Genomic DNA, 18014 nt, shown 5'->3' with positions numbered 1-18014 from the left:
TGGTCCCCATATATAAATATCCAATGTTTTTTTCTCTCCCCTACCCCTACCCCTACCCCAATATCATTATAATGTATATAAATAATGCAACAGAGGGGTTTTGGTTAATATGATGGCTTAAGGCTTGGATTCTTTAACTGACAATTACTGTCACGAAATACTAGATTCGATTATTTGTTGCAAAGAATTACAGGGTGAAGTTAATTCTAGTTTACAGCGGAACCACGTACTTATCTATGGAAAATGAAGTGTTCTATGTCGTGCATGACGTAAATGGAATTCCCCTTATCTCTTGATTTACTCTCTGTGTTTTGATCGTACAGCCTGGTGTATCTGCGCATTTTTGTTTCCTGGTGTCACCATACACCGAGAGGTCGGGTTTAATGTGCTGGTTTTACAAGTATTCAGTAACTTAGAATGTCATATTTCTGTAAAACCGTTAGTCCTAATTCTAAAGCACCAACGATATTTAATAAATAATGAATATGCAACTTAACTTAACTGTCGGTTTACGGTATTACCGATAATAACCAATTGAAGTCGTGCATGTGACTGGCAAGAGATAGGAGTTGAGTTGACTTTATGAATGTCGCAGATACTCTAGCATTTACGTTGTTGTGTCTATTGTTTCGTTTTTGAAGACCATACAAGTTCAGACAGAAACTCAAATGTTGTTCAATTGACACTTTATCTCGTTTTATTTTACCAACGGCTACTGTCGGTCTGGCACATCGTTTTTTGATCTTACGGTATTTATGATTTTTGTACTGTATTATTTTAAGTTCGCAGAAGGCAGCATCAAATTATTCCAATAGCCTATTAGAAATCTACATTTTGAGCCACAGTGAAAGAGAGCGACTTCGGGAGAAGGAGGAATGCGTTTAGAGAATTGTTGAGTTTGTTCATAATATTATTTAAATGTAAAGTCTACATTTAACATTGTAAATTAAATAAAACTATTGTTAGCTGTGGACGAGATTGGGTTTAGAGAATGTTTGTCAATTCCTGTTATTATTCCTACTGAGAAGTCTCGCGAGGCAAACCTCTCTCGACCCATAGAGTTCGCCAGCTTGTAGTCCTAAAACCCGGAAATGAGTTACCTCTTTCGTTCAGCCATCCCTATGACAAAAGTGAACGGGGAAAGAATAGAGTTTTCGAATAAACGCCGAAATGAAGGTTAACACAGGCGTAGGAGATCTTATACGTTTTGTTCTATGAAATAATAGCAGTCAGCTAACATTACCTTTGAGTTATTAAGCCTTTATGTGCTTATTTTTATTACATAACTTCTTCAAAATTCACAAAAATGGACGTTAGCTGATGAAGATGATCTCCTAGAACAAAACGTATAAGATCTCCTAAGCCTGTGTTTACCACAGACCTTATTTTCAGCGTTTATCCAAAAACGCCATTCATTTTCCCCATAGGTTTTGTCCAACGAGCCATGGCGGAGTTAGTGCCTACAAAAAAACAACATGACTGTTTCTCTCTATATATCTATGGCAGATCATTGCCTGACATGGGCATATTAAGTTATTCATATTTTTATGGAAATAGAATAAATTGACAGGCCATTTATTTCTGTGTGTCTCGTTCTCTCTTTCCATATCTCTCTCCCACCCTCTCAGTGAGTTCTGACACAACCCCCCATTCCCATGGCCTCTGCCCTGAGCCATCTCTCTCCAGTGTCTGGAAGAGAGAGAGAAGGATGGAGTGATGGAGGAGGAGGAGAGGACCAGGTGGAGGATGAGTTTGCGTGTTCTGGAGCGCTACGCGGAGCCCTACTGTCCTTCCACCCCTCCCTGGAGAGGATATTTGGGGTGTCCTTTATGATCGGGAGAGAGGAGGATGCTGTGTTGCCACATGATGGACAGATCTGGCTTAAACTAAAAGGAGGAAGGAAGGACGTTGTGGCTGCCAAAGTAAGAAATTACTCATATTATTATTATTCTGAATTCTTAGTTTTAATGTTATGGGCAATTTCATGGTAATAGAATTACGCTTTGACTCAGATTTTTCACTTTAAAATGTATGCTAAACAAGGACAATTGATTTGAAAGTTTAACAAACCATTACAACTCTATTCACAAGGTTTGGTAACAGAATTGCGGTCAAATCTCCCTCAGTTTTTTATGCGACCACATTTTCCCCCCCAAAATATTGTTATTGAACTACAGTAGGTGAAGTGGATTTACATCTGGTAATGGAACTACTGTAATGGAATTACGGTAATGGAATTACATTATGGGTCCCTGATCTGTACTATACAGAAATGCATAATTATGGATATGAATATCATTCTCTTCATGGTGATGTATCCTGAATTGGTAAACAAAGGTAGAAATATGCAATATCCTTCTGTTGCATATATGGGTATTATTCTACACATCTGGCTATTATTGTAATGAGCTCCGCCCCCAAACAATACCACATTTGGTTGGTCCGGACCAGACCAAATCTGAAACAATCATAGACGTCTATGTTTCACAACTTTGGACAGCACAGTACAGCACAGTAGAGTACAGTAAAGCACAGTAAAGTAGATATGTTCAGTACAGTATATTATACTGTGCTCTACTTTAGTGTGCCCTACTGTACGGAACTCTACTTTACAGTACTTTACTCTACTATACTTGTCTTTACTGTACTGTTCTCTACTGAGATCTACTGTACTGTGCTGTCCAAACTTGTGCAACGTAGTCGTCTATGAGTGGTTCAGATTTGTTCCGGCCAGGACCAAATTTCAACTACTTTTTAACGTACATTGACATCCAGTGTTGGTCGGTGCTCAGTGGGTGAGGATGTTTGTTACAGTAAATCGAAATAGGGTAGGTGGTAGGTGTCAGTAAGAGCCGGTAGAGGTGACATTAACTGGAGAGAGTGAGAGGGAGAGATTGTCAAGACAGTCACAGTCTTGCTTTGACCACCAAACGACAGAAAGAGAACAAAACTGTTATGAGCTAAACATAACAGTATGCCAGTGGAAGGGAGGACAGTAGCAAGTGACCCAACTGTGGTTTTTGACTACTATTGTAGCCAATTCAATTGCAGTAATTCTGTTACTGATTTTTTTGTAAGTCCTAACATAATTATGAGTTTTATTCACTTAATAATTCATAAACAAACTTCTTGTCAGTAAAAACACTAACTAATTTGTAGGTCAACCTTTATTTGTTACTTCTGTGAAATTTTCCTCCATCCACATGAGGGAGAGAAATTTGAAAATATCTTCAAGATATGTGGGTATTTGGTAACGGAATTACAAGGCACAAGGAAATGTTTCCTAAACTTACAGAAGGCAAATCATTTCTCCAAAACCAAATGTAAGTGTAGGTATTAGTTGGCAGGGGTCATTACTTCAGCAAGATTTGTGACCTGTTGCCACAAGAAAAGGGCAACCAGTGAAGAACAAGCACCATTGTAAATAAAACCCATAAGTAGTTCATTTATTTTCCCTTTTGTACTTTAACTATTTGAACATAATATGACATTTGTAATGTCTTTATTCTTTTGGAACTTTTGTGAGTGTAATGTTTACTGTAAAAAGAAATGTATAGTTTATTTCACTTGCTTTGGCAATGAAAACATGTTTCCCATGCCAATAAAGCCCCTTAAATTGTATTGAAAATGAGAGCGAGAGAGATGGGTTGGGATAATGGTGGGGGGCAGATTGAGAGAGAGAGTGAGAGACACACACACAGAGAGAGAGAGAAAGACAGAGTGAGAGACAGAGAGAGACAGAGAGAGATGTTAAATACAGATGATAGGTACTTGGGTCCTATATAATGTTACAACATAGGGTTTGGAGTTTTCCCCAGTCAGATGACGTGATCAGAAAAACCCCAGGGCCCTTATGACACATATAGTGAAATTACCACCTAGTGTTAATGCAAAAGACTAAAAGGTTAATCTCAACTGTAAAACATGTTAACATACAGTGAGGGGGAAAAGTACTTGATCCCCTGCTGATTTTGTACATTTGCCCACTGACAAAGAAATGATCAGTATATCATTTTAATGGTAGGTTTATTTGAACAGTGAGAGACAGAATAACAACAAAAAAATCCAGAAAAACGCATGTCAAAAATGTTATAAATTGATTTGCATTTTAATGAGGGAAATAAGTATTTGACCCCTCTGCAAAACATGACTTAGTACTTGGTGGCAAAACCCTTGTTGGCAATCACAGAGGTCAGACGTTTCTTGTAGTTGGCCACCAGGTTTGCACAGATCTCAGGAGGGATTTTGTCCCACTCTTCTTTGCAGATCTTCTCCAAGTCATTAAGGTTTCGAGGCTGACGTTTGGCAACTCGAACCTTCAGCTCCCTCCACAGATTTTCTATGGGATTAAGGTCTGGAGACTGGCTAGGCCACTCCAGGACCTTAATCTGCTTCTTCTTGAGCCACTCCTTTGTTGCCTTGGCCATGTGTTTTGGGTCATTGTCATGCTGGAATACCCATCCATGACCCATTTTCAATGCCCTGGCTGAGGGAAGGAGGTTCTCACCCAAGATTTGACGGTACATGGCCCCGTCCATCGTCCCTTTGATGCTGTGAAGTTGTCCTGTCCCCCTAGCAGAAAAACACCCCCAAAGCATAATGTTTCCACCTCCATGTTTGACGGTGGGATGGCGTTCTTGGGGTCATAGGCAGCATTCCTCCTCCTCCAAACACGGCGAGTTGAGTTGATGCCAAAGAGCTCCATTTTGGTCTCATCTGACCACAACACTTTCACCCAGTTGTCCTCTGAATCATTCAGATGTTCTTTGGCAAACTTCAGACGGGCATGTATATGTGCTTTCTTGAGTAGGGGGACCTTGCGAGCGCTGCAGGATTTCAGTCCTTCACGGCATAGTGTGTTACCAATTGTTTTCTTGGTGACTATGGTCCCAGCTGCCTTGAGATCATTGACAAGATCCTCCCGTGTAGTTCTGGGCGGATTCCTCACCGTTCTCATGATCATTGCAACTCCACGAGGTGAGATCTTGAATGGAGCCCCAGGCCGAGGGAGATTGACAGTTCTTTTGTGTTTCTTCCATTTGCGAATAATCGCACCAACTGTTGTCACCTTCTCACCAAGCTGCTTGGCGATGGTCTTGTAGCCCATTCCAGCCTTGTGTAGGTCTACAATCTTGTCCCTGACATCCTTGGAGAGCTCTTTGGTCTTGGCCATGGTGGAGAGTTTGGAATCTGATTGATTGATTGCTTCTGTGGACAGGTGTCTTTTATACAGGTAACAAGCTGAGATTAGGAGCACTCCCTTTAAGAGTGTGCACCTAATCTCAGCTCGTTACCTGTATAAAAGACACCTGGGAGCCAGAAATCTTTCTGATTGAGAGGGGGGTCAAATACTTATTTCCCTCATTAAAATGCAAATCAATTAATACAATTTTTGACATGCGGTTTTCTGGATTTTTTGTTGTTGTTATTCTGTCTCTCACTGTTCAAATAAACCTACCATTAAAATTATGGACTGATCATTTCTTTGTCAGTGGGCAAACGTACAAAATCAGCAGGGGATCAAATACTTTTTTCCCTCACTGTATGTGTGACTTTCATGTTGAGGCCCTCTTTGCGAGAGTGGGGGCCATGGGGTAGGCAGGAGGGCCATAGGTCTGATCTGAAGGGGCGTATATGGGATGTGGGCATGGGGGGGGTCTGGACACCAGAGTTTAGAGACTGTGTTTGGGGAAAAGTAGATTTTGTTGTATATATTTCCTGTTTGAGTCCATAAGAAGTACAATCTGTGGCTTATGTATGTCTTCATTGGGTGTAGGGGGGTTTTCAGTAGGGCTATCGGGGGGGCTGATGGTGGGGTGCTCAGAGGGGGTGGGATCCCCTGGGGTTGGGGTTCTTCATTTATCTGTCCTGCTGTGATGTCGAGGCTATGGTCAGGATCTGAGGTGGGCTGTTCTGCTTGCTTCTCTTCAGGGGAGGCCAGCTCTCTAATGGGTTGTTCTCTCTCACACGTCATCTTTCTCACCTTCTCCTCCAACACTCTTACCTTCTCCTCTAGTGCTCTGTTCTTCTCCTGCCACTGGGCCTTCTTCTTCCACTCCTGTTTTTCTCCTGTTGAAGTTGTCACACCACAATCCAGAGTTCTGACATGTCTCTCTCCCCCTCCAGCTCACCAGGTCTGGTTGGGGGGGTGTTGTTGTGCTGTATTGTTGTCTGGGTCTGTGCTGACTGGAGTGTGTTCACCTGATGTTCCCAGCTCCACCTGCCTTACCTCCAGCTGGGTGAATTTATCCTTCATTTTAGTGAGGGTGTAGTGCTCTGTACTGGGAGGTTGACTTTCTGCTTGGGTTGCTCGTCTATGGGCTTGTATAATGAAGAGGTCTGACTCGCTCGGGGTGGAGGAGTCTTTCTCAAGGGTGAGCTTCTCCTGCTGCGCTCCCTCTTTGATCCAGCTGAACTGTTTGGGGTTGCCCTGTACCAATACTGTTCCAGACTTAACACTGGCTGACTAAGAATCCTTGTTGTCTAGTGTCCTGAGTTTCCACCCATCGCTAACACCTCCCCCCCCTCTTGACAGAGGGGTAGTGTGTTAATATAGCACTGCGCCATGCCAGCGGATGGTCTGTGTGGAAGTTGCTTACGCTCCCTCTCTCCTCCAGTTGTTTGTTAAGGGAGTTGTGAACCAGGAGGCCCCGCAGGAGGTTCCGTATCCAGGGGTCCTTCACTGTGTGTTCTGTGGAGCACGGGGGCTGTTCATGGACTGCCTGATCAGAAACACCTCTGCTCGCATAGTGGTAAGCATACACATGCTCGCTCCCAGGCGCAAACACAAATGCAGGCATACAGACAAGTGTATGCTCACACACACACACACACACACACACACACACACACACACACACACACACACACACAAATGGATAGATGGATAATGAAAGAAGGAAATGCACATTAGAGGAGAGGAAGGAGGTTGTGGGTTTGAGTCTCTTTAGTCCTTGAGAGATAAGACTAAAGTTGATCTTCTCCCTTTTTTCAAATGTTCCTTCCTCCAGGTGGTTTCCCCAGGCTTCCTGCTCATCTCAGGTCTGGCAGAACCAGTGGTCAGGGCCTACTCCCTGATCACAGACCTTGTGGAGCGCTCCGAGGGCACCCAGGGACGACTCAGCGAGCCTAGGGACAGGGCAGCAGGCGAGACCCTGGATTCCCGTCGGGCCTTCAAGTCCCTGGTGGAGAGATGGGATGACAGGCACACTCTGGACCTGCTAGTGCTACCGGGAGCAGTGAAGGAGACTTTACTGGATCTGGTGAGGGAATCTGGGCTGGGATCTAACCCTGGTCCCGGGGGCTTGAACCCGGGTCATGGGGGTTCAAACCCAGGTCATGGGGGTTTAAATCCCGGTCCAGGGCTGGGCTCAAACCCCATTCCAGGGCTGGGCTTGAACCTTGGTCTTGGGGGGTCTAGAGACAGAGTGGGTCTAATGGACACTGATACACAGAGACTATGGGACAGCCAATTCGAATTAGAGGCACTAACACTTATGGATACCAGAATAGGGACCAGAGCTGGAGAGGCAAGGGACATACAGGAAGTACAGGGGATTTCAATTACCAAATCAACGACCAAACCTTCCGAACATTCCTACCACAACCAAGACCCTGGTCTACGGAATATTGGACTGTTTTCTCAACAGACGGTCACTACCGCACCTGTAAAAGGTAGAGAGGGAAGCAGATATGGGACACAAGGAGGGATTGGGAACGAAGCATCCCCCCGAGATCCCATCTTCCACTCTTTCCCCCAAAACGAAGACATTCGCGGTCGAGCCGAGGGGTCGGAGGGGGCAAAAGGGGTACAAGGGCATTCCCCACAGGAGGTAAAGGAGGAAGGACACCGGGAAGAGGAGGAGGAGATAGAGGAGGGAGAAGGGAATATGATGTTGTCAGTAGGGACCAAGGAGGAGTTTGGCCTGCTTCTGAAGTTCTTCACAGCTATGGGCTATGCGGAAGACGTGGTACTGAGGGTCCTAGCTCAGACCAGACCCAGAGAAGCTTCCCAGATCCTGGACCTGGTGCAACAAGAGCAGGACCGGACCAGACTGGCCATGAACAGCCTTGTGGAGCTAGAGCATAGAGAGGGGGAGGAGAGTGGAGGTGAAGAAGTGAGAGGAAAGAGAAGCAGTATAGATAAAAGAGTGGAGATGGAGGGAGCCGTGGGAGAAGGGGTGAGGGCTAGAGAAGAGCAAAGAGCGGAGAAGGGAAGAGGGGGGGGTGGAGGATTGTCTGATGATTTGTCCAAGGATTCAACAGAGGTAGACAGGGGGAGAGGTGAGGGGGGCAGGGAGAGCGATGAAGGAGACAGTAAGGGAGGAGAGGTGGGGAACGAGGAGGATTTTGTACTGGGGGTGCTGAAGAGAGCTGCGGCCAACTGTGGGTACACAGAGGAGAAGGTAACAGAAGTATACAGTATGTTACCTGAACTGTCCATACGTCAGCTACTCCTGGAGCTACAGAGAGAGGGCACCAGAGAGACAGAAGCCAAATCCCAGGACAGGGTACATGACGAACCAAGAGAGTTGGATGAGGTTGTCTCAGAGGTTCGGAAAATGAAGGGCAGAAAAGAGGAAACTGAGAAGGAGAGAGGTAAAGAGAGGAAGGCACCGGCACAACCATTCACAACTACTGAAAACCGAGAAGTAGAAAGGAAGAGTGCCAAAGGAATGAGTGAAAGGAAAACGGATGAGTTAGGAGGAGTGAAAGTGCCAAACCGAACCATTGATGGCCCAGTTAGGGTTGAACCGGATCTGGTTCAGTGGAATGCTGTGATGAACCAGATTCCGTTCCCGACACATGGTCTCCAGAAGAACCCCACACAGACACGACCGCAACCCGCCCAGACACACACCCCCCGTCTAGCCAGCCCCCCTTTAGTCAGAGGGCCTCCCCAGCCCACCTACCCCATCACACTACCTCCACAACCCACCAAACTTCCCTTATTTCCCCATCAACTCATTTACCCTCTCACGCAGCCACCCCAGACCACCTTAGACTCCACCCTCACTGTGAATAACTCCTCAGCAACCAGAGTGAAGGAGAAACGGGGTTTCCTTACACTAGCAGCAGAGGTTCCAGCAAGAAAGGGTCTCCCTACCCCGGCTGTTGAAATATGGGGTCTCCCGCCCATGGCAGCAGGGTCTTTAGTGACCGGGCAGCAGCGCTTCCTGGAAGGACTACAGACGCCCTTTGACCTCAAGCTGACTGACCAACCAGGAGATCCAGGACTCAGGATGGTGGTCATCGATGGGAGCAATGTTGCCATGAGGTGAGAATGAGAGAAGTGAGAGGACGAAAAGATTAAAAATAAGATGGAAAATGTAGAAGAGCAGGCAAAATGTTGAGATTATTCATTCATTCATTAAGTTATTTAGTAAACACTTTCACTGAAAGCAGTGTAGAAACAACAAAGTGACATACCAGTGTGGCCCCTGCTTTACATAAAAACACAGCTGTTTTAGTTGTAATGCTATGCTCCAACTAACAGCTATTGTTTTCATAATTCAAATAACAAGTATACTACACAGCAGTATTTAATGTTTTTATCTCACTCCTCTGTAGTCACGGTCTGGGTCATTTATTTTCGTGTCGAGGAATCGCCCTGGCCGTGCAACACTTCTGGAACCGCGGCCATCGCGGAATCAGCACCTTGCTCCCCCAGTGGAGGCAGAAGAGAGACCCCCGGGTCAAAGGTAACACTTCCTGTCCGTCTGGAAGGCCAGAATTTACATCCATCCAGTTCTTTCATTTCACCAGTTTTGTCAAGTCACTTCAGGAAGTGAAGTTTTTTGTATGGATTTGGTATTAATGTATTTGTCCATTAATTAATTCCCTTCCTGAATTGACCCCAAGCCTGTATAGTATTATCCCTACGGAATTGATTAATTGTGGCAAATGTGTGTGACTCTGTATACTGTGTTGTAAATTAGCGGTTTTTGGTCTGTGTTGTTTTCAGAGCAGCACTACCTTACTGAGCTCCAGAACCTGGGTCTGCTCTCCTACACCCCCTCCAGAGAGGTCCAGGGGAAGAGGATAAACTCATACGATGACAGGTTGGACCCTCGCTTCTGTCATACTATAGATCTGCTTTTAAACTATATACATTGCTTATAAACAGCTTACAATCTTTATATTAATAACTGCTTCTAAACTGCTTATTAACGGCTTCTAAACTTTACATTAATATATTTTATAAACTCCCTTTAAACTGATTATGAACAGCTTTGTTACAGTTTAAGTTATATATGTTCATTATAAGGCTTGTTCGTGCTTAGTATGGAATATTCTCTAAATGGATGAATTGACGTCCCCATTGCACTCCTCCCTCGTCCTCCATCCCTCTTCTCTGCAGGGTCATGCTGCAGCTGGCCGAGAGGACAGATGGAGTGATCGTGACAAATGACAACCTTAGAGACCTGCTGGATGAGTCCCCTGTATGGATGGACATCATCAAGAAAAGGTAGAGAAAGAAAGAAAGAAAGGAATGGAGGAGAGGAAACAGTTGAGATGCAATTGGCATGACATATTTTTATCAATAAGTTGACTGTATATTAGCAATTGTCCAATGAAATAGATTTTGGATATATGTGTGCATTGCACAGGACAGCAACAATATCATTTTCATTCTGCCTTAGTGGATTTGACAACTAAAGTCATCCTTTTGTATGAACCAACACCCCTTTAATTTGAAAGTGTTATATTGGACTCATATCTCAATAACATCAGACCCTATTTACATTCTTGTTTTAAAAATGCTGTCTGTATGCACATTTGTATTCACATATCAAGAAACGCATCTTCATGCCAGGTCTAAATGCAGATTTTCTCAGTGTAAATGCAATTAGGCCAGCCTGACCACATTCAGTGGGTAACATCATCAGTGCTCCATCTAAAATAAAGCATTATTCAAGTGTTCCACCTATTGAATGTAAAAAGAGCAAGGGCAGAGCGGACTACTGCACACAAATTTAAAATGTGGTGTCGGCATTTAACCACCTGTTTTACTAAAATGTATCAACGGCGGATCATTATTTAGGACAGGTGCATATCATTTTTGTTTGGAGTTTTCAATTTCGTCTTCATCACTATCGCACTATAACCGTCTCTCTCTCCCCTTCAGACTTTCCCCATCAAGTTTCATATATTGTGTCTTTGCATTATCCGGTAAGCTATAGGCTAATTTATTTCTGATATTTTGCTTTAGGTAGGTCTTTTTGAAACAGCAGGCGTAGGCCTACAAATAGACTAGGCCTAGTCAGTGGCGATTTTAGCATGTATATCTTGGTGGGGCAAACTCTACACTACACTAAACAATACATTAATTGCACTATAAAACGGTGACAAACGGTGTCCACAAACTGTTTGGGCCTACATAAATCTGTCCCAACAGCAGAGCTTTCTTTTCAGCACCATGGAGTGAATCCTTACCACCGCTACACCTGGCTATCAGCGGAGCCTTGTCTGGCAGCGAAACAGTTCATTCAGTCTTATGTACTGCCTTTTTAAAAAACATAGCTGATATGGCTGACTTGCTTAAACAAAATGTGGTTTCTACTGACAATTCAGATGTACAAACTATGGCATAAGGGAACGATGAGCGGATAAGAGGCAATCCGTAATTTCGATTAAGACATTAATGAGCGAGCTAAGACGGACGTAGTGAATATAACTATTTGTTCTCAAATGTACAGCGATATAATTCAGAACATGGACCGCTCTTACAGTATTCTCCCTGTACACCAAGTCAGAACCATGGGATAAATAAAGGGGCATATAAGCAGACAATGAAAGCTCTTACAATATTCGATGATGACATTTATCCAAAACAGGCTATAGGCTACATGTACACCACCAAGTCAAAACAGTAGGCTATGTTATGAGGGGGAAAGGTTCCAAATTATTAGGGCTACTAACAGCTTACTACAAAATATACACTTAGTATTACTTTCTTAGCTACAGTATACATATCTCGCTGGCATATTACATAATTTATGCAGTAGCATACAAGATATTTTTGGACATTGTTTTGCTGTGGTCACTTGAACAGGAAGGTGGCGCGGCAGTCCTTCTTGTGGGCAAATTTTGTCATAAAACGTCTTCAGTCTGGCATTCTCTGGATTTATGGTGCTTTCAAGACAACTGGGAACTCTGAAAAAACAAGGTCGAATCATGACATAAGTGATCTTCAGGTTGGAGCTCTAGAAAGAGGCCAGAGTTCCCCACTCAAAGCGTATAGTCCGAGTTCCCAGTTGTCTTGAACTCACTGAAGTCTAAGATTTCCCAGTTCCAATTTTCCAGTTGTTTTGAATGCAGCAGAAGTCATGCTGGATTGACAGCATGACCAATATATTCAACCTTTTCTGGCCCATGGTGTTGCATGTGAATGTTTATCCTTTTAAGCTTGTAAAAGAGACCCTTAAACCCAGACATGGACCAAACACCCTCTCCACTGAATAGCAGGCTAGTGATTGCTTTGCAACGCTGGCAGTTAGCCACTGATTCCTTCCAAACCACTCATTGTTGAATTTGCGATTTCCAACTGTGTAATGCTTATGTCCAATGGCCGATGAGCATCGATACGTTTTATCTATAATTTCTCTTCAAATGACAAGGATTGAAAAGGATTTGCCTGTAGATTGCTTGCTAGCTAAGATTCTGAAAGTATGATGTTGACATGATCAGTCCAATCAAAGCTACGGTAGATAATGTGATTTGATGTCATTTATTGTCAATTTATGTTGTAATAACTGCATTGTTTGCTCTATAACCTGTTCCAACGATCACATTCTCACTCATCACAATATGCAATAAAACCTGTGCCGAATATATGCCCACAGTTTAGTCCGGAATAGGTAAATAGTTATTGCAATATTGCAGTGAAGATGTCAGCAAATATTGGCATGTTCATTCCGAAATAGCCTAAGATGACGCTCAAAGGGAACGATGGAAAACAGTTAACGTGAAAAAGTTGAATAGCACTCCATTGACATAATAACCTATTGTAGCTGTCACGGATTTCCCCGGTTCTGCTGCTCATTCCGTCCACCAACTCCGGAGGTCTACGTCCCCGGCCTCTAGGTGTCACTGAACTGTCATTACACACACTTGTTTCCAATTCCCTTGATTAGTAATTATCGGTTATTGTTCCCATGTTCTTTGGTCTTGAGAGTACCTGTGCTTTGTTGTTTCGGCTTTCATGCTGCGTGTATGGTGTACTCGTTATTACGGGTCTCGTCCCGTGTATTGTTGTGCACTTGTTATTACGGGTCTCGTCCCGTGTATTTATTAGAGGTTTAACCTCACTCTTTTGTTTGGGTTACATCCCTGTGTTTTTGTATATGTGTATGTTTTGGGCTTCGTCCCCGTGCCTTTTCATGGCATGTTGTATTTTTGGGTGGAGTATTAAAACTCCCTATTACGTATTCCTGCGCCTTTTTCCAAACATGTATACAACGTGACAGAATAACCGACCCTAAATGGAAACAGCGGGAATGGCACGTCCGACGCAACTTCGGCAGCTGGCCAACGAAAGGCCTATAACTGCCAAAGTTGTTGGGCAGGGCCAGTTGCAGCTGCCAAAATTGCGTCGTTGTCGGACTGGCCAGTTACAGCTGCCGAAGTTGCGTCAGACTGGCCAGTTACAGCTGCCGAAGTTGCGTCAGACTGGCCAGTTGCAGCTGCCGAAGCGGCGGCGTGGGACGGGTCAGCTACAGCGGACAGGCCAGTTGCGGCGGCGGTAACGGGCCAGTTACAGCGGGGCTGGACGGGTCAGTTGCAGCTGCCCGAAGTTGCGGTGGTGGACAGCCCAGTTTTAAATTTTGTTTTATTTAACCTTTATTTAACTAGGCAAGTCAGTTAAGAACATTCTTATTTTCAATGACGGCCTACTGGGGAACAGTGGATTAACTGCCTTGTTCAGGGGCAGAACGACAGATTTTTACTTTGTCAGCTCTGGGATTCGATCTTGCAACCTTTCGGTTACGCTCTAACCACTAGGCTACCCTGCCGCCCCAGTTGCAGCTACCCGAAGTTGCGGCGGCAGACGAGCCAGTTGCAGCTACCCGAAGTTGCGGCGGCAGACGGGCCAGTTGCAGCTGCCCGAAGTTGCGGCGGCAGACGAGCCAGTTGCAGCTACCCGAAGTTGCGGCGGCAGACGGGCCAGTTGTGGCTGCCGAAGTTGCGGCGGTGTCGAATGGGCCATTCCCGCTGTCTCCATTTAGGGTTGGTTATTCTGTCACGTTGTATGAATAAAAGCAATTTTTCTCACTTCCACGCTATGAGCTTTTTATTAAACTTTTATAAGCCATAAAATGTGTTCTACTCGCGCTACAACCAGCACTGCAGAAGTATGAATGAGTAGGAAAGTGTATCTATAGGCTTGTGTTTTTATTATTAGCGGCTTGGGTCTTTTAATATCGAGAAATATTTAACTTTCTCTGTTCATAGGAGTAACAACATTAATTTGTGCATTAGGCAGAAATAATTCGGTGCGACCTGAGTTTCGGTATTATCTGGAAGACTGTGCCGCTTTTTGGTCAGTGTTAGTGGAGGAAAAGGAGAGCTGAGGGATGTTGAGAGGCATACCCTTTGTCTGCTGCTCTCTCCCTCCACTGAGACTGACCATCAGATGCTGGCCCAGTATAATAAAAAGAGAATGATTTAAATTTTTGCTCCCTCAGCTGTGCTTCACAAGTATTACAACAACTGATCTATTACCGGTGTGATCATATGGCCTACCTAAAATATTTTTATGTTTTGGGCTCGTAGCCCACTGCACAAACCTCATTGCTACAGTACTGTTTTTAATTGGTTAATGTTGCGTAGGCTTACGTTTTTTAATTCATGTAAAAAAATTAATCTGAGCGGTAGATCTCAGCTTCCATTTTCACTCATTAAAGGTTGGTGACCACTTATGTAGGCCTATAGGCTATACACTGTATATAATTTAATTGTGACCACAAATGATCTGCATAAATGGGAGGGAAAAGTTAGATCCGAACACAATGTGGCCGGAGTGCACGCATTTTATGAACAAGGTTTAATTGCAAGTAAATGCGAGGCCCATGTTCTGCATGTCATCCTAATCACAGCTGTTCGGATAGGAATAATACAAGCTGTAAATTAGGTCTCAGTGTCATACTGATTTTGTATTACCCAGACTCCTCCAGTACACGTTTGTAGGTGATCACTTCATGGTGCCTGATGACCCGCTTGGCCGAGAAGGACCCCATCTAGATGACTTCCTACGCTCACTGCACAGGTAACACATACACATTTCCTCTTACTCTTTGACTAGATTTCTCCCACATAAATATGTACACATTGCTCATACTCTTTCTCTCCCTACTTCCCTTTCTTTCTATCTCTCTCTTTCTCTCTCTCTCAGGACTCCTGTCCCAGGCAGTCACTCATTTGCAGGCATTGCCTCCACCCCCATCCCCCAAGCCCCCAGGGCCCAGACAGAGGTCCTGAAGTTCAGGGACAGAACACCAGGTGTCGGTGTGGAGCCAGAGTCCAGCCAGGCCCAGAGCAGAGGGAAAAGGAAGGGGCAGGCTAAGGCTGGACACAGTAGCCCTGGAATGGACCTTGTTCCGGGGATGGGCCTTGGCCTGGATATGGAGAGGAGTGCAGCAGAGACCTCCAGACTTAGGGAGAGATTATCCCAGGTGTTCCCAGGACAAGACAGCATTGTTACTCTGGTGCTGCAGTGTAACCCTACTGTGACTGACATCAATTCACTGTCACACTTTATGCTGCAGCAACAGATGGAGAGTGAGCAGGGGGGTGAAGACTGAATGATGGGGGAGGGCGTGTGTGTGTGTTTGAGGTGGTATTCCAGAAAAATAAGACTAATATTCGAAGACCAATAACTTTCGCTTTCTATTCAGTCTAGTCCATAGTGTGTGTATATTGATGTATTAATGTATATTATTTAAGTGTTTGAATGATAGGTTTAGTTAAAAAACAGACAGATATTCAAATTATGTTTCTTAATAGATTTTTATGTTGGAAACAGGACTTAAATACTGCAAAACTATTTTTAAAACATATTTCGTACCCTTACATTTTTATTTTATTTATTGTAACACTTCTGGCCACTGTTGGATTTTGTGTTAGGGATGAGCTGTGTTGCTGAATTCAGTGTACAATGTTATCTATTAAATATGACATAACAGCATGAAATTATTAAGTTGATGATGCTCAACTTCTAATTAATAATTTCAAACTCAGAAGTGCCGTACTTCAATAGTATAACTTTGTTAATGTTACTCTTTAAACTACAGTTCATGTAATAAGACAATTATTTGTTTATTTTATACTGTATATTCATACTTTAAATGCAGTTTGAAATAGGAATAATATTATTGTAAGAAGAGTTAGAAAATGCATATAAACCACAATAAGAATTAACAAATTGAACAATCATTAATTGGTAATATTGAAAAAATATCATAATCAATCAAATCTCATTAATCAATCAATGAATTAACCAATTACACATGTTCTCCTTGTGGGGACTGTTACATTGACCCACAGAATGTAAATTCAAACACACGTTTGTCATGTTAAGATAGTTGTTTACACTTAGAAATAACAAGAAAAGTAAATACATTGAATCAATGACATGGAAGGTGTCCTGCAGGGGTTGATTCTGGGTCCTGTACTTTTTACTGTTTACATTAACATATGTATGTGTTACCTGTGCAGTGAGCGTAGGAAGTCATCGAGATGGGGTCCTTCTCGGCCCAGCGGGTCATCAGGCACCATGAAGTGATCACCTACAAACGTGTACTGGAGGAGTCTGTAAAAAATTGTAACCTGCACTTGTATGCCTAAAGTACTGTTTATGCTATTGCCCCCACGGGTGACCAAGCTCTGTCTGAACTAGTCTACCTTCATTGTATTACAGAAAAACTTTATTGACCTGAAATTAGTATTGAATGCAGGTAAAAGTATATGTAGTTCTCTAGAGCGCATAAAAATAACTCTGTGTTAAGCATATGTACTTTGGATGGTGTCAATATTGATCGTGTCCCTGCTTACAAATATCTGTATAGATGAAAAACTGTCTTTTAAAAAGCATATTCATGAGTTAGTTAAGAAGCTGAGAATAAAAATGGGCTTCTTCTATTGATATAGGTCCCGTCTCTCGATAAATAGTAAAAAGCAGATTATTCAGTCAACATTCCTATAGGTCCTAGACTACGGCGACATCATCTATATGAAAGCAGCTGGTACTTCATTAAAGCCATTAGATGCAGTTTATCATAGCTCATTGCGCTTTGTTACGTGCGACAATTTTAATACTCATCACTGCATTCTCTACCGGAAAGTTGGTTGGCCCTTTTTGATGTCACGTAGATTGATACATTGCTATGTTTTCATTTATAAAGCACTTTTACAAAAAGTCCCACTTTACCTAACGTCATTACTAAACTTTAGACATACGAGTTGCCACGCCTGGTCTTAGGGATGGTTAACTCTGGAAATTCCTTTGGTCTCTACTGAGTTAGGTAAATCAGCTTTTAGTTTTCATGCACCTTATTTGTGGAACGATCTTCAAAATGTTCTTAAATTTGATGTTTTGGTGCCTCTATGGCAATTCAGAAAGCTGATTTTAGGACCTTATTACTGATTAATGTGTTATTTTCTTATGACCGTGTATTTTCTTTCTTTCTGCTTGCGTTTTGTATTTATATTCATGTGTATTTTCTGTAATTTATGTAATTCAGGGCTCATCTGTAAGAGACCTTGGACCCCCAGATAAAATAAAGGTTAACTAAATGGTGAAACATTGACATTTCTTGGAATTATTGTTTGAACAATTCATAACCAACAAAATCAAAATGCAGTTTGACATAATGTAGCAGTAGTAATAATATTTAACTATTGTTGGCTAGAGATTGTAAAGAAAATGATTTTTTTTAATAATAGTTGGGGCAAACTAAGTGGACCTGACTGATGTGCAAGCCAATATTTCATTTTCAAATTGTTTTAAATTAGGT

The 18014-nt window shown here is 43.0% G+C and overlaps 1 protein-coding gene across 2 annotated transcripts; it reads left to right on the top strand.

Moving 5' to 3' along the window:
• The first annotated feature begins 435 nt into the window (after positions 1–435).
• LOC106608968 (protein KHNYN) lies at positions 436–17795 on the top strand. 2 transcript variants are annotated; one of them, XR_006770603.1, is made up of 10 exons: positions 439–749; positions 1629–1922; positions 6618–6752; positions 7011–9277; positions 9571–9701; positions 9965–10061; positions 10361–10468; positions 11129–11172; positions 15167–15268; positions 15395–15684. XR_006770603.1 is itself a non-coding variant. In XM_014207238.2 (9 exons), the coding sequence occupies exons 2-9, from the start codon at positions 1656–1658 to the stop codon at positions 15801–15803; spliced, it is 3516 nt and encodes a 1171-aa protein (XP_014062713.2). In that variant the 5' UTR covers positions 436–749; positions 1629–1655; the 3' UTR covers positions 15804–17795. The 2 variants fall into 2 exon arrangements, 1 of the variants encoding a protein (XP_014062713.2); XM_014207238.2 differs by lacking the exon at positions 11129–11172 and having other exon boundaries at positions 436–749; positions 15395–17795.
• The last annotated feature ends 219 nt before the right edge of the window (positions 17796–18014 follow it).

The sequence above is a fragment of the Salmo salar genome, chromosome ssa07 (assembly GCF_905237065.1).
Source record: "Salmo salar chromosome ssa07, Ssal_v3.1, whole genome shotgun sequence".
NCBI classification, from domain to species: Eukaryota; Metazoa; Chordata; class Actinopteri; order Salmoniformes; family Salmonidae; genus Salmo; species Salmo salar.
The sequence above is the reverse complement of the archived record's forward strand: the minus strand, read 5'-3'. Positions and strand labels throughout refer to the sequence as shown.